At 41.7% G+C, this 25,451-nt stretch overlaps 1 protein-coding gene across 1 annotated transcript in view; it reads left to right on the top strand.

Moving 5' to 3' along the window:
• The window catches only part of LOC141106392 (uncharacterized), a 108,722-nt gene that overhangs the window by 43,008 nt on the left and 40,263 nt on the right, over nucleotides 1–25,451 (top strand). Inside the window, exons 3-4 of the mRNA XM_073597142.1 lie at nucleotides 13,215–13,325; nucleotides 18,690–18,746. Of these exons, the coding sequence (XP_073453243.1) occupies nucleotides 13,215–13,325; nucleotides 18,690–18,746 (168 nt within the window). The remainder of the gene's footprint in view (nucleotides 1–13,214; nucleotides 13,326–18,689; nucleotides 18,747–25,451) is intronic.

Raw genomic sequence — 25,451 nt, 5'->3', positions numbered from 1 at the left:
TATCGCTCTCACTCTCTCATACTGGTCACTGGACGTTCAACATGGCACCTCATGGCAAAGAACTCTCTGAGGATCTGAAAAAAATAGTTGTTGCTCTACATAAAGATGGCCTAGGCTATAAGAAGATTGCCAAGACCCTGAAATGGAGCTGCAGCACGGTGGCCAAGATTATACAGGGTTTAACAGGACAGGTTCAACTCAGAACAGGTCTCGCCATGGTCGACCAAAGAAGTTGAGTGCACATGCTCAGCGTCCTATCCAGAGGTTGTCTTTGGGAAATATAGTAAAAAGGTTGGAAATTAGAGCGCTCAAAACTTTATAATATCTGGAAAGTCTCTATATAAAAAGTTCAATCATGCTGGTGATGGCGATGATGTTAAGGAGTCTTCAACACTAAGGGCTGCAGCTTGACAGAATGAAGCAAAATCTATAAAGACATAAACAAAAAGGCGCCTCTAGGTGTAGAAGAAAAACTTTTAATATCCCAACTGGGTTAAAAGCACTTACAGGATGGAGGAATAAAACCGGCACGTCATGGAAGTAGTACACACAACAGCATTGGAAGGGGTCACGGCGGAAGAGAAGTCTTCATAATGGATGTGTGACTCAATGGATCTATCACAGTCCACAGCACGATGAGACGCTGGAGCGCTGTTAAAGCCGGCATCATCAGCGAGGAGAGGAGAAGGACCCGGAAGTGATGTCAATAGCTGAGAGACTCTGTAACCAGCCTGGACCGCAATGCAGAGCAGAGTCTCTCAGCTATTGACATCACTTCCGGGTCATTCTCTCCTCGCTGATGACGCCGGCGTCTCATCGTGCTGTGGACTGTGATAGATCCATTGAGTTCCTTGAGGGAACCATGAATGCCAACATGTACTGTGACATACTGAAGCAGAGCATTATCCCCTCCCAGGGCCGCAGGGCAGTATTCCAACATGATAACGACCCCAAACACACCTCCAAGACGACCACTGCCTTGTTAAAGAAGCTGAGGGCAAAGGTGTTGGACTGGCCAAGCATGTCTCCAGACCTAAACCCTATTGAGCATCTGTGGGGCATCCTCAAAAGGAAGGTGGAGGAGCACAAGGTCTCTAACATCCACCAGCTCCGTGATGTTGTCATGGAGGAGTGGAAGAGGACTCCAGTGGCAACCTGTGAAGCTCTGGTGAACTCCATGCCCAAGGGGGTTAAGGCAGTGCTGGAAAATAATGGTGGCCACACAAAATATTGACACTTTTAAAATGTCAAAATTGGGCCCACTTAGGCATGTACTCACTTTTGTTGCCAGCGGTTTAGACAATAATGGCTGTGTGTTGAGTTATTTTGAGGGGACAGCAAATTTACACTGTTATACAAGCTGTACACTCACTACTTTATATTGTAGCAAAGTGTCATTTCTTCAGTGTTGTTACATGAAAAAAGATATAATAAATTATTTACAAAAATGTGAGGGGTGTACTCACTTTTGTGAGATACTGTACATAGTGCAGGGTTTAGGAATGCACTACATACAGAGTGCAGTATTCAGGAGTGTGCTACATACAGTGCAGAGTTCAGAGGTGCTCTATGTATAGAGTGCATTGCTCAGGGGTACACTATGTCCAGGGTGCAAGGTTGAGGAGTGCGCTACATACAGAGTTCAGGGTTGAGGAGTGCGCTACATACAGAGTTCAGGGTTGAGGAGTGCGCTACATACAGAGGGTAGGGTTCAGCTCTCTTTCACAGGCTCTCCCAATCTTACGTCCAAACCTCCTCCTTAGCTCTGACCTCTGCACCACTCTCCCCCATCCACCAACTCTGCATACATCTCCCTCCACAGCCCTCATCTACCCCCCCCCCCAAAAAAAAAACAAAAAACCTACCCGGCCCAGCTTTAGTACCTCCCAGTAGTACAGGCTCCGCCTCTCTCTCTCATTTGCAGGGAGATCATTGGTTGTCATCTGTCCCGGCTGTGAGGGTGTGCATGGCAGGAAAGCTACGAGAGCTGGGAGCTGCCACGATAAAATCTGTCCTTGTAAACACAGAAGGCTATTGTGTTTATAAGTGACAGTAGTGGAGCAGAGGTGCAAGAGCCGGAGCCTGAGGTGGCGGGGGAACTGAATTACACCACATTTCAGCTGAAAAAAAGCCATGAATGCAAAGGGCCACATGAAATGGCCTGGGGGGCTGAATTCAGCATGCGGGTCTTGTGTTTGATACGTGTGATCTAGGCACTTCTATGAAAAACCTTTGCAATAGCTTTGCATGAATAATGAAAAACGTTACCCCCCACTGATAATGCTGCATTAAAAGAGAAGTACAGTATTTGTTTATTAGGCTGCTTACCTTGACAGAGATGGTGGGCAATTACCCCCAAATCTTCTTCATGTTAAAAGAAGCATCCCCAATGGATCCCACCATAGGAGGTCACCTATGAAGTTTGGGGGCCCTCATTCCTGGCTAGGGCCAAACTCAACACAGAGGCAAACCAACTGTCTTTTATGGCTAAAATACTGGCTCAACTAGTGAATATGTAATTGTACTTAATCTACACGGCCATGTGATTGAATTAAAGTCTAAAAATGCTGTAATGCCTTTATGATTAACAGTTACATAGTTAGTCTCGTTGAAAAAAAGACACAAGTCCATCCATTTCAATATGTTCAAGAAAAGGCATAATTCATAAAAAGAAATCATAAATACCGTATTTATCGGTGTAGAACACGCACCTTCAATTTAAGAGGGAAGTTCAGGAAAAATAAATAAACTACTTTGAAGCAAAATAATGGTCAGTGACCATCAATGCAGCCTTATCAGTGCCCATCTGCAGCCTCGCCATTGTCCATCATTGCAGCCTTGCCCATCATTGCAGCCTGATCAGTGCCCATCTGCAGCCTTGACAATCATTGCAGTCTGATCAGTGCCCATCTGCAGCCTTGCCCATCATTGCAGTCTGATCAGTGCCCATCTGCAGTCTTGACCCTCTTTGCAGCCTGATCAGTGCGCATCTGCAGCCTTGTTATTGCCGAAATAAACAGAGCCGGATCTCCTGTGTACTCAGCTCGCCTCGCAGTCCCGCCCCTTGGCCCGGCTCTTATGATGGACATAACACCGGTCCAATGGCGGGACGGCTCTGTCTATTTCGGTGGCGCTCATTCCCTCCTTCCCCTCCGAGGCAGCCAATTTGCGTATAACACGCACACACAATTTTCCCCTGATTTTAAGGGGGGGGGAAGTGCGTGTTATACGCCAATAAATACGGTGTGACGGACCTGGCCGGGACAGAGGCTGTTGGAGAGGACTGGGTGCGGGCCTGTTGCCTTTTGATTATGGGCCCTAGCATTTGGGGGAATGGTGCTCTCTGTGAGCTGTATGCCTGGGGACCCTGGGGTTGGTGTTACTTTGGATTCAGATGGAAGTTTTGATGTCCCAGACTGCAGGAAGCTATCCCACTGCTGCCACCAATGTCACGGAACGTCCCACACTCCGCTTGAGTGCTTCCGTCATATACCACTTCCTCCCAGTCTGTATACAGATATCAGATATTCCAACCTCTCTGAGCAGAAAACAAGGCGACACTTGCTTCACTGCTAACATGGACTGTTTATTATGAATCAAAGTTACAAGATTTATTATGCCGTTGGAACCTCCTCTAACAATACAACTGTAACTTAATTAACATGAGCTAATTATCTAATCCTTTATACAGCCTAGGTGACTGAGACATGACCTTTCGCCCAGACTTGTGGTCACCGAGCTTCACACAGTTAATTAACACAAACAACAATGGGTGAAAAGACTCTTAGAGCCACACTAGACTTATTTACAATAAACCCATTATAGCAGAATTGATGACATTAGCATTTAACAGTACGAGTCCCAACGGTATAAATCAGTCACCATTCTAATATGGCATATAAAGGGTTCCCAGAGTCTGTGTGTTTTTGGGGGGACATGGAGCTGAATCCAAATTAACACCAACCCCAGGGTCCCCAGGCATACAGCTCACAGAGAGCACCATTCCCCCAAATGCTAGGGCCCATAATCAAAAGGCAACAGGCCCGCACCCAGTCCTCTCCAACAGCCTCTGTCCCGGCCAGGTCCGTCACATACGGTATATGCAATTTTAAAAAACGAAAGAAAACATAATGCACAATAAAATCACAGTAAAGATAAATAATTAAATGTCCAACATAAGGCAATTTTTAAAGGTCAATGTTAAACTTTGAAAGTAAGGAGATGCAAAAGTGTGCAGGATGTCCACTGATCCATAAAGTTGCCAGCTAATGAATGTTTAAGAAGTTCAGACCAGCTAGTAGTAGTATAAACAGTTTTCCATCACATGCTTCCGCGAATCAGTGAAAGCAGGGGAAAAGGAGTGGCCGCTGTATGTAAAGCATTAGCTCCAGTTATCACATTGAACAGCCAAAACAATGAGTGGACCTTGGAAACATGATTTGGGAGATATTTCCCTTCCTTCATCCAGGCCCTAAAACATTACCTAATTGCTCATACCACAATAATTTGCCTGGACTTGTACAACTTCCATAAGCTGACAGTTATATCATTGGGTGTCCTATAACATTTTTGGGGCCCTTAGTACTCACAGGCTAAAATGAGAACAATAAAATCTAGCCTCCATTGGATTTTTACTATTATGTGTATCATATTAAGACCCACGTCACATCAGTGATCCTATACCTAATGGCAACAAGATCACTAACAGATTTCTCGCCTAGGATTAAAAAAGAAAAAAACAAGTTTCCTTTTTTGTAGACATGTAATTATCAAATAATGCAAATCAATATTATGTATTTTCATTTTCAGCCAAAAAGTGGCCAATCCTAGCTTTTCTTTCCTTTCTTCTTTTCTTCAAACCCTGTTGTGTGCAAAGCTCAATAGCTCAAGCTGAAATACACACACAAGTGAGTAGAGCACACACACATACACACACTTATTTCTAAAAGGCTTCATCTGAGGTTGTAATCGTACAGCCGGACTAAACACAGATATAAAATACCAGTTTGAAAGCTTACAAATGAAAAAATAAATATAAAATAAGATAAAAGTTAGTGGACACCAGACCATCACACCTCTGTAAGCTTGTGAGGTTAGATTTTGATTGTGATGAGAAGACCTGACTCACAGTTGGCATTCCAATTCATCCCAAATGTGATCAGTTGGGTTGAGGTCAGAGCTCTGTGCAGGCAACTTGGGTATCTCTGCATAAAAAAAAAAATCAAACCATGCTAGCCCCTCCCCCCCCTCCCCATACAAGACAGACCAAGCCCCAGCAGAACTTAATGGAGGAAGGGGCGCCACCACACTGGATATTTCACAGCCCAGGCAAATATAAAGTAGGGTGACCAGACGTCCACGGCCCTGCAGAGTGGGGACAAAACCGGGGACAGACTTCCCCCAGGGACAGTGTCCTCAGTCCAGGGAATGTCCCCGGTCCCCGTCTGGTCACCCTACTTTAAGAGTAATTCACTGAGGCACCCCAAATTTGGATGTCAGGTGAAGATTGAAACCCTAAAGCAGTGCCCTGGTAAAAGTAGGTCTGTATTTCAAAAAAACATTAACCAGTAAAGACCGTCCCACCTCACATATACTGTGGCAGGGCGGCCGCACTGCACCAGATCAAGTACCTAGTATATGATCTGACACTTCTGGGTCTGGGGAACGTGCCGCCTGTGACCCCCTCCAGCTGTGATTATACACAGCAGGAGCTCAGCAGTGGGTGCCGTGGACTTGATGTCCACTGGCACCCGCTGATTGTACAGGGCACAAGTAGAACGACAATCTGCCTATGTAAACAAGGCAGATTGTTGTTCTGTCAGTAGGGAAGATAGTGATCCTGTGTTTCTGCTAAGGAAGAACACAGATCTTTGCCTTCCCCTAGTCAAAGCACCTCCCCCACAGTGAGTAAGCACAACCTAGGCTTACATTTAACCCTTTGATCGCCCCTGATGTTAACCCCTTCCCTGCCAGTGTCATTAGTACAGTGACAGTGCATATTTTTTACAACTGATCACTGTATTAGTGTCACTGGACCCCCAAAAAGTGTCAGTTAGGTGTCACATTTGTTATAAGTCGCTGATCGCCACCATTACTAGTAAAAAAATAAAATTACATAAAAATATCCCATTGTTTGTAGACGCTATAATATTTGCGCAAACCAATCAATATACTTATTAGGATTTTTTTTATACCAAAAACATGTAGCAGAATACCTTTTTGGTCTAAATTGATGAATACATTTGATTTTTTTAAATTTTTTGATTGGATGTGTTCTATAGCAGAAAGTAAAAAATATTGCTATTTTGTTCAAAATTGTCTGCGGTTTTTATTTTTTGCGCAATAAAAAAAGACAGAGATGATCACCAAAAGAAAGCTCTATTTGTGGGAAAAAAAGGACATAGTTTTTATCCGTGTACAGTGTTGCACGACCGGTGCCGTATCACAAAAAAATGGCCTGGTTATTATGGGGGTAAATAATTCCGGGGCAGAAGTGGTTAAAAAATATTAAACCATTGAATTAAAAATGGTTTAATATTTTCCGGAGCTGAAGTGGTTAATAACTCCACCGAGGCATTGGTAGCTATCTAAGGCGTTTTATGTAGTTCTGTGCCTATGTACTCTCTTTTGGTTTGCAGCTGTGGCCCATAGCTCGCTCCGCTTACATCCACATCTACAATGGTTTAAAATGATGTCAATGGGCATTGTTTTCCAGCATTTCACATGTATTTGAAAGGCAGGTTGATCTCAATTGAGCGATACACAACAAAATATTTTAAAAATGCAGCTTACCTTTGTCACATGTTCTTTTCTGGAATTTCCAACAAAGAAACAATCAGCTTAGTTCTATTTGGTACTGTAAGAGGGAGCGGAGAAACGGTGTTTATCATAACTAACCTTGTCTGGAGGAAGACATCTCTCACTTGTTTTACTAGATTTTTAGCACCGGTCATGCAGAGTAATGCAGCCTCTGAACTGTAAAGTCATGCTTTGTTTATGGGGACAAGTACCAAAAATAAAGTAAGAATAAGCAAAAGTGGAAATACCCTTTAACCGTTTGCAAACCGCCTGCCCGCATTGTACTGCGGTCGGGCAGCTTATACAGGCACAGTGATGAACCTGTACATTGCTGCTTTTTTCAGGGTTCAGCGTGCCCCCGCCGACTCCCACTGAAATTGGACACAATGGGATTTTGTCAGCAGGTCCTGACCAATAATTAATGGCCAGTACCTGCTGATTAGCTCTATCCAATCACAGACCAGAGCCCTGTGTTGACAAACAACACAGAGCTCTGTACAGAGGTAGTGATCTTTTTGTTTCTTCTTCCTGCAATGGAGAAGAATCAAACAGATTTTTAGTAAAACGCAGCATACATTACAGACCTTAATATGGTTGTAAAGACACAAGGATTTTTACCTTCATGAATTCTATGCATGAAGGTAAAAACCTTCTGTGTGCAACAGCCCCCCTTACCCCCCTATTACTTCCCTGAGCCTTCTTTCGATCCAGCGTTGTCCACAAGAGCTTTGTCTCTCCTGGGACTCGCGCTCCTTATTGGGTTTTGGCAGCAGCAGAAGACATTGACGTACTGGCTGTCAATCACAGCCAGTGAGCCAATCAGGAGACAGGGGGTGGGGCTGCGCCACAGCTTCGTGTGTGAATGGACACACAGAGCCGCTGATCGGGAGCGTGCCTGCTTGGGTGCCCTCATTGCAAGCTGCTTGCTGTGGGGGGGGGACATACTTATCCCCCGTACACACGGTCGGATTTTCAGGCGGAAAATGTGTGATAGGACCTTGTTGTCGGAAATTCCAACTGTGTGTAGGCTCCATCACACATTTTCCATCGGATTTTCCGACACACAAAGTTTGAGAGCAGGCTATAAAATTTTCCGACAACAAAATCCGTTGTCGGAATTTCCGATAGTGTGTACACAAATCCGACGCACAAAGTTCCACGCATGCTCAGAATAAATAAAGAGATGAAAGCTATTGGCTACTGCCCCGTTTATAGTCCCGACGTACGTGTTTTACGTCACCGCGTTCAGAATGATCGGATTTTCCGTCAACTTTGTGTGACCGTGTGTATGCAAGACAAGTTTGAGCCAACATCCGTCGGAAAAAATCCTAGGATTTTGTTGTCGGAATGTCTGATCAATGTCCGACCGTGTGTACGGGGCATAAAAGAGTACAAGACCCTCAAGGTGCTATCCAATGCATCTACTGCAATGTGGTATTGATATGTTAATTACAAAAGTAAACCATTATACAAAGTAGAAAGGGAGGGGGGGGGGTGGAATGGGAATACAATACTTCTAAATCAAGAAAAAAAATACTGATTGTGCGCAACCATTCCAAGTACAAAATACTATGCGACTCCACTCACTTGTAGTTCCCACATGTGCACAAAATATTTATTGGTATCAAAAATCACTTGGAAAGCAATATTGTAAAGTCATAAATCAAACAAACGTACCAGCTTACCTTTGTCACATGTTCTTTTCTGGAATTTCCAACAAGGAAACAATCAGCTTAGTTCTATTTGGAAAGAGGGGGCAGGGAAATGGTGTTTAACATAACTAACTTTGTCTGGAGGCAAGTGTTTTACCTTCATTAAAACACTAAGCCCATCTCTAGAAGGTAGATATGACCATCAAAATCAAGGTGTAAAAAGGTACATGTACTGTATTATGGTTTCATCCCCTGGCTTATGTAGCCTCTCAAGGGGAAATATGTCCTGATATTGAAACTAAGATTATGGCAGATAAATAGGTAACAGGGTTATGGATTCCATTGGTTGGAATGCTCCACAATGACATCTGTGTCTCTGACAAGCCTCAAAGGAAAACCTCACAGTTCATGCTAAAGATGCTTGTAGACAGTATGGATGAACCAAGGTAGGGTAGCTGAGGAGATGAACTAGCAACAGTGGTCCATGGGAGGTGTAGTAGCCAGGGTTGGTGTGAGTGATAAAAATGATGGTATATCTTGCAGTTATTCATGTGATCACAAAGTCCTCCATGGCCTCCTTCTCACTGTGCTAATGATCCTCAAATAATGTTGGTATGACAAACTCAAGCTAGCATTCCCGGCCCTTCAGGGCAAATTTGTAATCCAAGTAATAAAGCACAATGAAGGGACATAGTTCCATATCCAAATAAATATTGGTATACTTATCAGGTCCATGAAACACCAGCGTCCTTCAGTGGACCGAGGTAATCTTATCCTGTATAATCCGCCACGCCATGGAAAATATTTGTCAATGTCAAGTGCTCTGCATCCAGAGGTGGACCGTGGTATAGCCTGACCGGTTTCGCCGATCTCCGCCGGCTGCTTGAGAGGCTCATTCCAATGCGGTCCAATTGCTGTGGGAGCACCCAGCAGGAGGGAGGAGCCAGGAGCGCCAGTGTGGGACCCGAGAAGAGGAGGATCCGGGCTGCTCTGTGCAAAACCATTTCACTGAGCAGGTAAGTATAACATGTTTTAATCACACCTGATGCTAATTGTAGCTCAGGGCTTGTTTAGGGTAGCTTGCAGGATTTTTTTTATTATTTATAAGGTAAGGCTCGGTTCACACTGGGGCGACTTGTCAGGCGACCTAGTCGCCTGACAAGTCGCCTCCCGTTCTGTGCTATGGAACCGTTCTAATTGGAGCGACGCAAGTCGCTCCGACTTAGAAAAAGGTTCCTGTATTACTTTGGGGGCGACTTGGGGCGACTTGCATAGACTTCTATGCAGAAGTCGTCTCGCAAGTCGCCCCGCAGTCGTTTGCAGGTCGCCTCGCTGAGGCGACCTGCAAGTCGTGCCGCCCATGTGTGAACCGAGCCTAAGTATAACATGTTTGTTATTTAAAAAACAAAACACGACTTTACAATCACTTTAAAGTGGTTGTAAACCTAGTTACACCACTTTTACCTATAGGTAAGCCTATAATAAGACTTGTAAATAATGTTTTTTCCTGTAACGCGGAAAAATAATGACTAAAATGATGTGCATATAAACTAATGTAAACAACAGTGAAAAAACAGTGGCCCTATCCTAAAAAGGAACACTGCAAATTAGTGTAAATATTCAAATCAACAATTAAAACACCATGTGACAAGTGATTTAAATGAACGAAAAATTAAAAAAAAAAAGTCCACAACTAGATGTATATAAAAAGTTCTTTGAATGGTAGTGTCTTCTTAGTAACTTCCACCACACCCGAGTGCTGAGTGATCCCTAAAGAAATACACTCACCGACTCCAAATGCCTACACTCGCGTGTAAGGCTAAAGTGCTTTTATAACCATACGAGAAAGGTTAAAATCGGCAAACCAAAAATCCAATGGTGTGTGCAGAAATCGTTCCACATGTAAATAAAAATAGTGCTCCAATAGTGTAAAATAGTATAACCAGTTTTATTAAACACTTTCTCGTATGGTTATAAAAGCACTTTAGCCTTACAAGCGAGTGTAGGCATTTGGAGTCGGTGAGTGTATTTCTTTAGGGAGTGGGATCAAACCAACCATTATACACTTATTGGGATTTTTTTTTTACCAAAGACACGTAGCAGAATGCATTTTGGCCTACATTTATGATGAAATTAGATTTTTAAAATTTTTTTTATTACTATGTTTTATAACCGAAAATTAAAAAAAAAATGAATTTGTTACTTTCAGTCTATTTTCATATATATATATATCTATATATATATATATATAGATATATATATAGATAGATAGATAGAGAGATATATATATATATATCTATATCTATATATATCTATATATATAGATATAGATATATATATATATAGATATATATATAATATATCTATAATATATCTATATATCTTTTTTTTTTTTAAAGCCAGTCGTGATCAAATATCACCAAAAGAAAGCTCTATTTGTGTGAAAAAAAAATGATATAAGTTTCATTTGGGTGCAGTGTTGCATGACCGCGCAATTTCCAGTTACAATAGCGCAGTGCCAAATAAGAAAAAAAAAAAGGCCTGGTCATGAAGGGGGAAAAAACACAATGGGGGGTTTTTATGAAAGGCAAATCCAAAAAAGGCCTACAAATTTAGCTCACCATCTCAAAGCACTAGCTGTTAACCAGTTTTTACACACTCTGTTGTCCAGGGTTGGACCTACTGAAGACCTGTTCCTATAGCAGCAGAGCCAAAGAGGCAACTTTTCCATGCAAAGTGATCATCACGCAATTTTCTCATCATGAGCAGAAATACTTTTTACTCTTGTATATTTGTTTACCCATTGATTGTCTAAAAATATTCTAAGAAGAAATTAAGTGGATAGCAAAATCTTCACACCCAAAAGTGCACACCCAACTCATAAGCTGCTTGCCAGTAAGGATGAGCTCCGGCGTGTTCACACAGCCCACGTGCAGAGCCCGCCAGGAAATTGGCTATGTGCTGCTCTAATCACAGGCAGTGAAACATTTCCCGATCTCTGCATCGGGACAATTTCTCACTGCCTGTGATTAGCGCAGTTCCGACTTCTTGGCGGGCTCTACACGTGGGCTGTGCGAACACGCCGGAGCTCATCCTTACTTACCAGCTACTCTGATCCCAAGATGGGGGTCTGGCTGGACTTTATCCCAGTATCTCCATGGGATGGATGGATATCAGGAGCCAAGATTCTAGGATGGGATACCATACAACCATGATGTTCAACATTGGGCTCAGCTAAAGGGAGAGACAAAGGAGGAACTCATAGTGGAGTAATTCAAAATTCATGCTTTTTAATAAAAGTTAAATCTACGTACAAGAAGGCAGGAGTACAATCACATATAAATCAATCAGTCACATGCAGACACACACAATCTTGGCTCCTGATATCCATCCATCCCATGGGGATACTGGGATAAAGTGCAGCCAGACCCCCATCTTGGGGTCAGAGTAGCTGGTAAGCAGCTTGAGAGTTGGGTGTGCACTTTTGGGTGTGAAGATTTTGCTATCCACACTGAAATATGGATTCTTGTTGATACACAAGTATAAATGAACTTTTTGCACAAGATCACTTTTTTTCTTCTTGAAGACTTTACTGGATTATTTATAAATGTTTAACACATTTTTATTTACAGTTTTTGATATATATGAATCTTTTACTTGATTAATTGTTAGGAATTTATGCACTGTATATTGATAGCGCAACACGTTTTTCAAGAATATTAATATGTATAATGTTTATGTGGACATTTTGAGAGTGCAGCTATCACTGAGAAATTATTATTTTTTTATTATTTGGTGCTACTTTTTCCGCAACGTTTTTTTGGTTTAAAAATATTCTAAGCCAGGTTGGGACCAGTAAAAAAAAAATAATAAAAGTGGTCCTTACAGAGGGACCTTGGTTTTGGCACCAAATGGTATGTTCCTACGGGCTCCAGTGATGGAAATCTGGCCCATGAGGTGCTGCGGGTACCGCAGAGGCAGGGATGTGTTTTGTTACTGCAGTGTATTTTCTTTAAAATGTATAACGTAATTAAGAATAATCAGGGCTTTTTTTCAGCGGGAACGTGGGGGAATGCAGTTCCGGTACTGAATGTATGTAATGGCAAAGGGTGCTGAGGTGTGCTGGAGGCTGGGAGATTTATTGTTGATGTTAAGGGTCTGATGTTGTTGGCTACTGGAAGGTCCATTGATGCTGGCTGATGGGGGATCTGTTGTTGCTGACAGGGGTCAATTGTTGCTGGGGTGGGTCTGTTGTTACTAGGGTGGTTCTTTTGTTACTGGAGGGTCATTTTGTTAAGGGGGGTCTATTGTTGAAAGAAGGGTGTATATCTTATCTTAATGCTTATTAATAAAATCTCTACAAATTACTTAGCACCACAAAATGATACTTGGTTCTGTATTCTCTAAAAAGGTCCGTACTGGAAGGTGGGTAGGGGATGGAACCAAGGGGCAGTGCTCAGAGGTGGATAGGGGGCAAAGACAAGGGGTGACTTGAAAAGGGGAGTTCCTGAACCTATTCTCTGAGAAAAAAGCCCTTAGAATAATGATGTTTGCCAAATACCATGGACATCTATCTAGTTTTGTAGCAGGTAATATGAAATCCTAGTACTGAGGAGGAAAGGGCAGCTACAGTATACGTCCTAATTTTCTATATTTCAGATGCTTGATTGTTAAAGATATAGGGGATCTAGTAATCGCATTTTTAATGTGTGTATTGAAGTGCAATGTTGGGTCAACTGACTAAACAATATCTTTCCTCTTTAGGTTTTAATCATTGTTGTGTCCGTCCTTGAGATTGGTCTAGGTATTGCATTAGCAATCCTCGCCATTACTAACACAGAAGCAAGCGCTATTTCTTTTTGGGGCCCCGTCTTTGTAAGTATTGTTTTCATTCATTCATTTCATTGGTTTTATCCTTTCACATGACAAAACTATATAAACAAATGTTCACTACATAATTGTCAAACATTTCAGTGAAGTTACACTGATGGAAGCTGATCTGTAATTAACATTGACATTTGACTTAGCTAATTACTCAGATGTTTTGCTTTTTTTTTTGTTCCAATCTATTAAATTCATGAACATTTTTTCATGTAACTATGCACAGGATATCCAGTACATTCTGCCTGCTTAATAAACCGAGTATGGCACTAAAAGGAGATCTTCCTGTTATGGGGTGACAATTGTCTCCCCCACTGTGCTACTGTGTTGTCACCCCATAACATGCATTCCTGATGAAAGCTGACCTGGCACGCATTGCATAGCTATGTTTCATTGCATTCACTATCAGGAAGCAGGTCCAGAGCAATGATGTGTAGCCAACTCTGAATTAAGTATGTGTAGACAGTATGGGGTTGATATATTAAAACTGGAATGTGCTAAATCTGGTGCAGCTGTGCAAAAAACCTGGAATTGGTTGATTAGTTTCTATGCACACCTGCACCAGATTTTGCACTCTTCAATGTTAGTAAATCAACCCTTATGTGTTCGAGAGAATCAAGGGGGACAGCAATACTGAGATGGAAAATATTATGAAAGACGTGATTTTTTTTTTTTTAAATCATGGAGCTTTCACAAAGAACATCTCATCCAGTTAGGGTTAACATTTATTTTAAGTCTACTTTTGGATGGTCTTTTTTTTCCTAATTGAGCATACCTAATTTTTCGCTATATCATTTTTATAGTGAAAAAATTATATTAATTGTTTGGGCATCATGTTTGGGCTATGGAGAGGAAGAGGTGAGTGACCAAAGCCATGCCCTATATCAGTGTTCTCCAAACTGCGGCCCTTTGCTTGCTGTTATCTGGCTCTTGGGGCATTATTCCTCCCACTGTCAGCAACAGTGGGGCATAGTTCCTGCCACTGACACCAATGATGGGGCACTATTCCTCTTACTGACACCAAAGATGGGGACACTATTCCTCCTACTGACACCAAAGATGGGACACTATTCCTCCCATTGATACCAACAATGGAGCACCAATCCTCCCACTGACACCAATGATGGGGCACTATTCCTCCCACTGACACCAATGATGGGGCACTATTCCTCCCACTAAAAACAATGGTGGGGCACTATTCCTCCCACTAAAAACAATGGTGGGGCACTCTGTAGGGGTCACGTTTGGCATTCTATGGAGTAAAATATGCTCATCAGTTGTTCCCTGACCATACTTTCAAAACCTACAACTAGAGTTTAAGATTCCCAATATTTTTTTTTTTTTGCTACCTTCAGCTAGGCCATGCAGTGGCAGTCTAAGTCGGATTGGCAGGGGTCTTGCTTCATCCTCCATCTAAACTAGAACAACTTCTATTTGAGTAAGACCATTCAAAACTTATTTCTAGATATTACCTGATGCTTTTTGACCTCTGCCTCAACCAGAATGTAGAAGATAGCTAGACAGTGGAGAACTGATATCCCATCCCTCACAGAGAAAGCCTGGTCTGATAGTGTGGACTCACTGCTCCCTACAGTTATATCGGCTAGAGATAAATTACTACAATTTGCTGTAATTACCTACATTGCATTTACTACACCCCAGCATGTTTACATAAAATGGGTAGAGTGGATTCCTTAGACTGTCCCTGCTGCCCCAGGGGACTACTTTCATACGATCTGGAACTGTCCTATGTTCAGAGATTTTGGGCAGCAGTTATTCAATTTCTGGAAGAAAACCTGGCGCTCTTGAACATTTGCTCCCCAGCAAGATGCCTTTTGGGAGACCTTTGTGAGGAGGAATTGTCTAGCTCTAACAAGACCTTATTGAGCATAGTATTTTTTTTAAGCTAAAAAAGCTTTGGCACTTAAGTGGAAAGATACGTCTCCCCCATCTGTGCAATTCTGGGTGGCATTACCGTTGAAAAAATTGACGTATGCTTCTAGGGGTTGCCCCAAAAATTTTGGAAAAATATGGACAGGTTGGCTTACTTCAATTTCTGGAGCTATTGCTGTTTGAAACATATCTAGTTGAAAATGTACAGTAGAATGGATTGAGAGATATCGGTGTGGCCTAGTTCATATTTTATTTGAGTTTTGTTTAGTTACCCCATTTTTTTAAGTGACGTATAATGACACAATCTAGATTTCGTGATGTATATCCTTATTCATTTGACTTTGTCACTGTACAAGCTGCAGCATATTTTGATGATGAACACATTTGTAAACGTTTATTACTTCATCTGTACTGCTGATATGTATATAGGGCACTATAGCCCCCCCAATACCAATGATGGGGCATTGTTTACTCCCACTGATGACAGAACATTTTCTTCTCCCACTGGCCACAGTCCGCCCCCCCCCCCCCTAAAGTTTGAAGAACAGTAAACTGGCCCTTTATTTATAAGGTTTGAAGCCCCCTGCCCTATACTATTTAGCAGTATTCTCAAATGTAAATAAAATACACTGCTCAAAAAAATTCAAGGAACACTTTGAGAACACATCAGGTCTCAATGGGGAAAAATATCATGCTGGATATCTATACTGATATGGACTGGGTAATGATAAGGATACCACATTGTTTTTCAGGGTGTCTTTGAATTAAGCCCTCTGTAGGTTGATAATTTTCATTTCCATCAAACAAAGTGAAAAAATGATGCAGCAGGCTAGTCCATTTTGCTGAAATTCCATTGAAGCAACTCAAAATGGTCCTCAGTAGTTTGTATGGCCCTCATGTGGTTGTATGTATGCCTGACATAATCGGGGAATGCTCCTAATGAGACCATGGATAGTGATCTGGACCAGGGCATCACTGAGCTCCTGAACAGACTGAGGTGCAACCTGGCGGCATCGGATGAAACTTAATGTCCCAGAGGTGTTCTATTGAATTTAGGTCAAGTGAGCGTGGGGGCCATTCAATGGTATCAATCCCTTCATCCTCAAGGAACTGGCTGCATACTCTCGCCACATAAGGCCGGGCATTGTTGCACCAGCGTAGGTTCTGACAATGGGTCCAAGGATTTCATCCCGATATCCAACAGCAGTCAGGATGCCATTGTCTAGCCTGTAGAGGTCTGTGTGTCCCTACATTGATATGCCTCCCCAGACCATCACTGACCCACCACCAAACCAGTCATGCTGAACCATGTTACAGGCAGCATAACATTCTCTGCGGCTTCTCCAGACCCTTTCACGTCTGTCACATGTGCTCAGGGTGAACCTGCTCTCATCTGTGAAAAGCACAGGGCGCTATTGGTGGATCTGCCAATTCTGGTGTTCAGTGGCAAATGCCAATCGAGTTCCACGGTGCCGGGCAGTAAGCACACGGCCCACTACAGGTAGTCTGTTTCTAAATGTTTAGTCAGAGACATTCACACCAGTGGCCTGCTGGAGGTAATTTTATAGGGCTCTGGCAGTGCTCATTCTGTTCCCCCTTGCACCAAGGAGCAGATACTGGTCCTGCTGATGGGTTCAGGACCTTCTCTGGCCCTGTCCAGCTCTCCTAGAGTAAATGCCTATCTCCTCCATGCTCTTGAGACTGCCGGGACACACAGCAAATCTTCTGCCAATGGCACGTATTATTGTGCCATCCTGGAGGAGTTGGACTGCCTGTGCAACCTCTATAGGGTCCAGGTATCACATCACGTTACCAGTAGTGACACTTTCATTAGTTTTGCATTTGGCTAGGGTCAAACAGTCAGAAAAGAGGAGTAGGAAAAAAATGTCAGTGGCCTCCACCTGTAAAACCATTCCTGTTTTGGAGATCATCTTATTGTTGCCCATCTAGTGCACCAGTTAATTTAATTAAAACTGATTGAAACTGATTAACAACGCACTCTGCTACTTAACTGACCAGATCAATATCCCAGGACTTTAACCACTTAAAGACCGAGCCTCTTTTAATTCTTAACTTGTAAACACAGAATCTGAAAGTTTTTGCTAGAAAATTACTTAGAACCCCCAAACATTATACATTTTTTTTTCTAACACCCTAGAAAATAAAATGGCGATCGTTGCAATAGACAGAGGTCTTATAAGCGTACTTTATTTGGAAAAAATACATTTTTTTGAATAAAAAAATAAGACAACAATAAAGTTAGCCTAATTTTTTTTTTATATTGTGAAAGATAATGTTATGCCGAGTAAATTGATACCCAACATGTCACGCTTCAAAATTGCGCCCGCTCGTCGAATGGCGACAAACTTTTACCCTTAAAAATCTCCATAGGCGACATTTAAAAAATTCTACAGGTTGCATGTTTTGAGTTACAGAGGAGGTCTAGGGCTAGAAGTATTGCTCTCACTCTAACAATCGCATCGATACCTCACATGTGTGGTTTGACCACCGTTTTCTTATGCGGGCGCTACTCGCGTATGCATTCGCTTCTGCGTGCGAGCTCGTCAGGACGGGGAGCTTTAAAAAAAAAAAAAATTTCTTATTTATTTTAATTGATTTTATTTATTTTTACACTGTTTTAAAAAAATAAAAATTTGGGTCACTTTTGTTCCTTCTACAAGGAATGTAAACATTCCTTGTAATAGAAAAAAGCATGATAGGTCCTCTTAAATATGAGATCTGGGGTCAAAAAGTCCTCTGATCTCATATTTGGACTTAAATGCAAGAAAAGAAAAAAAAAAGAAAAATTTGTCATTTGAAAAAATGCGCCTTTAAGACGTATGGGCGGAAGTGACGTTTTAACGTCACTTCCGCCCTGCTATGGTATGGAGACGGTTGGAGGCCATCTTCCTCTCACTCGTCTCCATACCAAGCCACAGACAGGTCCCGATCACCTCCACCGCTGCCGACGGCTCCGGTAAGCGGCGGGAGAGGGGAGTGGCCCCTCTCCCACCGCTGATAACGGTGATCTTGCGGCGAATCCGCCGCAGAGACCAGAATTATCGTTAACAGAACCGCTCACTGAAAAGATGGATACCTCGGTTATGGCAGCAGCTGCTGCCGTTACCGAGATATACGTCGGCACTTTGAAGATGGATATGTACAGGAGCCGGTGCTATACTCTGATTAAAAAGTGTTCTCTTCATTTTTTTGAGCAGTGTATATACAAGATGATGCTCTTTTCCCAAGACTTGGTGTATAACCTTACATTTATGTAAACAACAAATTAAATTAAATCATTTTCTGCCACAATGCTGCTTATTATATTATATATATATTATATTATATTTTGCACTGACATAATTCTGCATGTGCATCTGTGTTTGTATATGTTATGTTTTGTTTTATATGACACGATGACAACTTTCTGTTGATTGTTCATCATTGTGTGTTGTTATCTTGCAGTACATCATTGCTGGATCTCTAACACTTTCTGCTTACCGAAAGCCCAGCATCAATTTGGTGAGTATTTTTTGTCCTTTTTGCAATTTTATTTGCGTCCATTTGGAAATAGAAATAGACCCAACTTTACCCAAAACCTTCATTTGACCCTTATCAGCCTCCCTACAGTACAACCCCCTAGGGCACTACTAACAGTCAAAACTGTTAGCTTACATACACATCTTTACTTATTATCTTGCAGCAAAAGCTCACCATCTGAACTCTCCGGCTATGCTGCAATACCACATTTCGGTGCCAGTGGCGGCTGGTGCTCAAAATTTTTGGGGGGGCGCAAACAAACTGAAAAATTCTGAAAAAAAAACATCAATCGCAGCCTGTGTCATCAAAAACGCAGCCACTGTGTCATCAAAAACGCAGCCACTGTGTCATCAAAAACGCAGCCACTGTGTCATCAAAAACGCAGCCACTGTGTCATCAAAAACGCATTCACTGTGTCATCAAAAACGCATCCACTGTCATCAAAAACGCATTCACTGTGTCATCAAAAACGCATTCACTGTGTCATCAAAAACGCATCCACTGTGTCATCAAAAACGCATTCACTGTGTCATCAAAAACGCATTCACTGTGTCATCAAAAACGCAGCCACTGTGTCATCAAAAACGCATTCACTGTGTCATCAAAAACGCATTCACTGTGTCATAAAAAACGCAGCCACTGTGTCATCAAAAACGCATCCACTGTGTCATCAAAAACGCATTCACTGTGTCATCAAAAACGCATCCACTGTGTCATCAAAAACGCATTCACTGTGTCATCAAAAACGCATTCACTGTGTCATCAAAAACGCATCCACTGTGTCATCAAAAACGCATTCACTGTGTCATCAAAAACGCATTCACTGTGTCATCAAAAACGCATTCACTGTGTCATCAAAAACGCATCCACTGTGTCATCAAAAACGCATTCACTGTGTCATCAAAAACGCATTCACTGTGTCATAAAAAACGCATCCACTGTGTCATCAAAAATGCATCCACTGTGTCATCAAAAATGCATCCACTGTGTCATCAAAAATGCATCCACTGTGTCATCAAAAACGCATCCACTGTGTCATCAAAAAACGCAGCCACTGTGTCATAAAAAAACGCAGCCACTGTGTCCACTGATCCCAGAAACCATGATTGTCTCCTTAATAACAGCCAGCATCTCTTTGAACAAGGGGGAAGAGGGGCAAGTTATCAAAGAAAGATAATCACAGTGATTTGGGGGGCTGGGAGAGGATGCTGTATGTGCTAGGGGCCACTTTGGGAGCAGAGAGGATTTGTGCTGGGGGGGTCTAATTTTATATTCAACCCCCCTTCTAGCACAAATCCTCTCTGCTCCCAAAGTGGCCCCTAGCACATAAAGCATCCTCTCCCAGCCCCTCAAATCACTGTATCTTTCTTTGATAACGTCCTGTGTATGTGTCCATTCTCCTCCCCCTCCCCCTCTGTCTGTGTATAGGTGTCTTCAGTCCGTGTGTAGTGAGACAGGAGGGAGGGGGGGGGAATGGGGAAGAGAGGGACAGATACATGCAGCTGTGCTGGAGCTCACCCTGCTTGCCAGACAGCAACACATCCCTCATATGACTCTTACCTTCCTCCTGCAGCTCCGCTCAGCTGAAGAACGGAGCTGCCGACATCACTTCCGGCTCTCGTCTTCTTCACGAAAGCCGGAAGTGACCTCAAGATTTGAAAAGCAATGCTCCCGCCCATAGAATCACACTGATTCTACGAGCGGAAGCTAATCGGCGTTTTCGTTTGCGCCACAAGGCGGGTTAAAAGCCCGCAAATGAAGCGCCGCGTCTGCAATCTCGTGATTGCATTGACGTGGCGCTTCCCATAGTGCACTGGCGTCCGGCGCCACAGTGCACTTTGTTGAAGGACTTTTTTTTTTTTTTTTTTTTTTTTTATGTTCTTAAAGGGGCCGTTTAAAAAAAAAATTTTTTTTTTGTTTGAATTTTTTTTTTTTTGACTACAGGAGGGGGGGGGGGCGGCGCCCTGGCGCCCCCTATGGACGGGCCGCCACTGTTCGGTGCTACAGAGAATTCTATAAATTCTTGACTTTTTTTATAATTTTTTTTCACACAAATAGAGCTTTCTTTTGGTGTATGTTTAGTCACCACTGTTTTTTTTTTTTCCCCTTTCGTGCCTAAGCCTATTTTTGAAATTTGATGTTTACAAGTTAAAATCTGTATTTTTTGTATATATTTTTTAGCAGAGAATAAAATGGCGATTGTTGCAATATTTCATATCACACGGTATTTGAACAGTGGTGTTTTAAACGCAACTTTTTGGGAAAAGGGACAATTTCATGAATTAAAAAAAAACTAAACAGTAAAGTTAGCTCAATTTTTTTGTATAATGTGAAAGATGATGTTACGCCGAGTAAATAGATACCAAACATGCCACTCTTTATAATTGCACGCACTCGTGGAATGGAGACAAACTACGGTACCTAAAAATCTCCATAGGCGACGCTTTAATTTTTTATACGGTTACCAGGTTAGAGTAACAGAGAAGATCTAGTGCTAGAATTATTGCTCTCGCTCTGACAATCGCGGTGATACCTCACATGTGTGATTTGAACACCGTTTACATATGCTGGCGCGACTTCCGTATGCGTTTTCTTTGCTGCGCGAGCTCGCGGGGACGGCGGGGCTTTAAAAAATTTTTTTCCTTACTTTATTTATTTTTATATTAATAAATTGTGTTTTTTTTTTTTTTTTAAATTTGATCACTTTTATTGCTGTCACAAGGAATGTAAACATCCCTTGTGACAGTAATAGGTGGTGACAGGTACTCTTTATAGAGGGATCGGGGGTCTAAAAGACCTCCAATCCCTCCTTTGCACTTCAAAGTATTCAGATCGCCATTTATGGCGATTCTGAATACTGTATATTTTTTTAAAACTGGCGCCATTGGCAGCCGAGTAAACAGGAAGTGACATCATGACGTCGCTTCCGTGTTTACTATTAGGAGGCTGGAACAAAGCCGCTCACGATCCCCGAAGAGACAGAACGGGGATCTGCCGAAGTAAACAAGGCAGATCTCCGTTCTGTCGGGGGATGACACTGAGATCCCTCTTCCCGCTAAGCAAACTGCGTTTCCCCAGTCACACAGTCCCCCATACAGTTAGTAATCACAAACAGGGAACACAGGGAACTCCTTGATCACCCCTGTTAACCCTTTCCCTGCCAGTGCCATTAGTACAATGACAGTGCATATTTTTAACACTCATCACTATAATAATGTCACTGGTTCCCAAAAAAAGTGTCAAAAATGTCAGTTATGTATCGGATCTGTCTGCCGCAATGTCACAGTCCTGTTAAAAAAAATGAGCCTCCATTACTAGTAAAAAAATAATAATAATAATAAAAATGCCATAAATCTATCCCCTATTTTGTAGACGCTATAACTTTTGCGCAAACCAATCAATATACGCTTATTGGGGTTTTTTTTGCCCAAAGTATGTAGAAGAATACATATTGGCCTAAACTGATAATTAAATTAGTTTTTTTCTAAAAATATTTGCATAGCAGAAAGTAAAAAAATATTGTCTTTTTTTTCAAAATTGGCAGTATTTTTTGTTTATAGCACAAAAAATAAAAACCGCAAAACTGATTATATACCACGAAAAGAAAGCTCTATTTGTAGAAAAAAAAAAAAAAGATGTCAATTTTGTTTGGGTACAATGTCGCACGCCCGTGCATTTGTCAGTTAAAATAATGCAGTGCCGTATCGCAAAAAATGGCCTGGTCATTAAGGGGGTGAATCCTTCCAGGGCTGAAGTGGTTAAAAAACATAAAAACATTGAATTCAAAATTATTTAATATTTTTTTTTTAACATTTTGTAAAAAAATAATTTTTTTTCTTGCATACTTTCATCAAAGTAGTTCAGTGTGATATTTTGATGGCTGTTACAGTGATTATCAATGTTTTGAACTGTCATGATTGGGTTACATTCATAACAGCTGTGATTAATAGTGATCTGTGATTGGCTACAGCTACCATGTGATAGCTGTGGGCTAATCACCGCATCACAATACTAAGCACACCTGTTATGAATGAAACACTACACAATAATACTAAAATAAATTAGCGCAAGCACAATATACAAGCAAATCCTGTGCTCAAATAGATTAAATAAAATTAATAATAATAATGCTATCAACTGACACTAATTAACCACCTTCCCACAGCCCTATAGCACATTTACTGCTACAGGGTGGCCGTGCTGCGCAGGATCACATATATATACGTGATCCTGCACTTCCCGGTATTGGGCGTGAGGGCGCGCCGCTGGTGGCTCGCTCCCGCTGTGTAGAATCATATGTCCGCTGGCTCCCACTGATCGCTGCCATTACTAGTAAAAAAATAAAAATAAAAATAAATAAAAATTCTATAAAATATATCCCATATAGTTTGTAGACGCTATAACTTTTGCTTATTGGGATTTTTTTTATTTTTTTTTACCAAAAATATGTAGCAGAATACATATTGACCTAAATTGATGAAGAAATTCAAATTTTTTACATTTTTTTAATTTCAAATTTGTCAGTGGTTTTTTGTTTATAGCGCAAAAAATTAAGAGCGCAGAGGTGATTAAATACCACCAAAAGAAAATAAAGTGCAAGTGTTGTGCATAAACAGACAAAGGAAATTATTACAAGTGGAAAAACAAGAAAATCCCAAAAAATGTATCAAGCATGTATCCAGTGAAAGTCCGAATTTGTTGGTTAAAACAGTCCCAAACACAAATTTTCTTCAAAAGTGCTCACGTGCAATCGATAATCCAAAGTGCTGTAGTGCTCAAACTCACGCAAGTGATCCGTGCTTCACACACCCCCCTATGTGCTTAGACTCACCAGATCAAGTGGACCCCTTAGCAGTATTGCATGTGTGTCAATCAGGCTTAGACTGGTAAACAGGGAGATGAGATGACTCTTCAAAATGTATCCTCCCTAAAATTAGACTCTAACATAAGGAGAGAGAACCCACGTCTTGATTTATTCAATAAGATATTAAAATCTCACAAACAATGTTGCAGGAGTACTATCCTGGAAATAGGGGAGGAGGAAGAGGACAGGGGAGACCACCCTGGAATCACAACCACTATCCCGGGAATTACAATAACCCAAAAGGGGGTTTTCCAGGAAGAAGTTATGGAGCCCCCCCCGTGGAGGGTGAAGGGGAAACCCAACAACAGGGGGAGAGGGGAAGAGTACATTCCATCAGAGAGAACGGAGGAGGAATGGACACCCTGGTATTACAACACACCAACACAATGGCAGAGAGGAAGGAAACCGAGGACCAGAGGATGTAGAGGAGGGCAGAAGATAAAGAAAAAAGAGACATGAATCTGAAAAAATGTGATGTTTTTATTGACTTACAAACATTTTTTTTAGGAAAATTAATATTAAAAACACTATGCCAACAACAGGGGGGGCCAGGAAGAAAACCAATTTCAGTATACGCAGCTTAGGAATAAGTCTGTGTTCAAATCCAAAGTAGCCAATAACCATTTTGGTGAGGTTTTCAGGATCTTGATCAGCTAAATATTACATGAGGAAGGCGGAAGAAAGACATAGAAAAAGGCCTTAAAATGTTAGAAAAAAACAAAGAGGTAGTTATAAGGCCAGCGGACAAAGGAGGAGAACTGGTGATCCTAAATAAAACAGATTATGTGACAGAATTAAATATATTGGTAGATGACCAGGATACATCGAATCAAATTGATTCTATTTGAATTTTGGAAAAATAGGATTTTTATAACAGCTTACCTGTAAAATCCTTTTCTTTTGAGGTACATCACGGGGCACAAAGCCTCAGTAATTACTGATGGGTTATAGGGTATCACTAGGTGATTGGACACTGGTCACACCCTAGACAGGAAGTTCAATCCCCTATATAACCCCTCCCCTTACTGGGGATACCTCAGTTTTGTAGCAAAGCAATATAAGTGTATTAGAAGAGGGGCGGGACCTCTGTGTCCCGTGATGCACCTCAAAAGAAAAGGATTTTACAGGTAAGCTGTTATAAAAATCCTATTTTCTTTCTCGTACATCACGGGACACAGAGCCTCAGTAATTACTAATGGGATGTCCCAGAGCAATGCTATTTGAGGGGAGGGGACCACACAACGTAGGGTGTAATCAGGCCTGAGGACCTTGTACCGCTGCCGGCAGCACACTATGCCCCAAGGCGATATCCTCATGCTTTCCCACATCTACCTGATAAAATCAGGTCAATGTAAGGACTGAAGACCAGGTTGCGGCCTTGCAGATTTGAGCCATAGAGGCCTGGTGATGCACCACCCAAGAAGCACTAATAGTCCTTGTGGAGTGTGCCTTGATTTGAAAACGTGGAATTTTCTGTTTCAAATCGTAAGCTTGAATAATAATTTGTCAAATCCATTTTGAAATGGTAGACTTTGACGCTGCCTCTCCTCTATTTGGACCTTCTGGCAGTACGAACAAAACATCCATTTTGCGAATTTGAGCAGTTGCTTTTAGATAGGCCTTGACTGCTCTTACTACCTTCCGTAGAACAGGGATCTGGAAAAAAGGAAGGCAGAACAATATCTTGGTTTAGATGAAAATCTGAAACCACTTTCGGTAGAAAGCTAGGATGAGGGCGCAATACCACTCTATCCTTGTGTATGATTAAATAAGGCTCTTTACAGGAAAGAGCTACTAATTCTGATACTCTTCTAGCAGAAGAA

Source organism: Aquarana catesbeiana, linkage group LG08 (assembly GCF_042186555.1).
Source record: "Aquarana catesbeiana isolate 2022-GZ linkage group LG08, ASM4218655v1, whole genome shotgun sequence".
NCBI classification, from domain to species: domain Eukaryota; kingdom Metazoa; phylum Chordata; class Amphibia; order Anura; family Ranidae; genus Aquarana; species Aquarana catesbeiana.
This window is presented reverse-complemented; position numbering and strand designations above follow the sequence as displayed.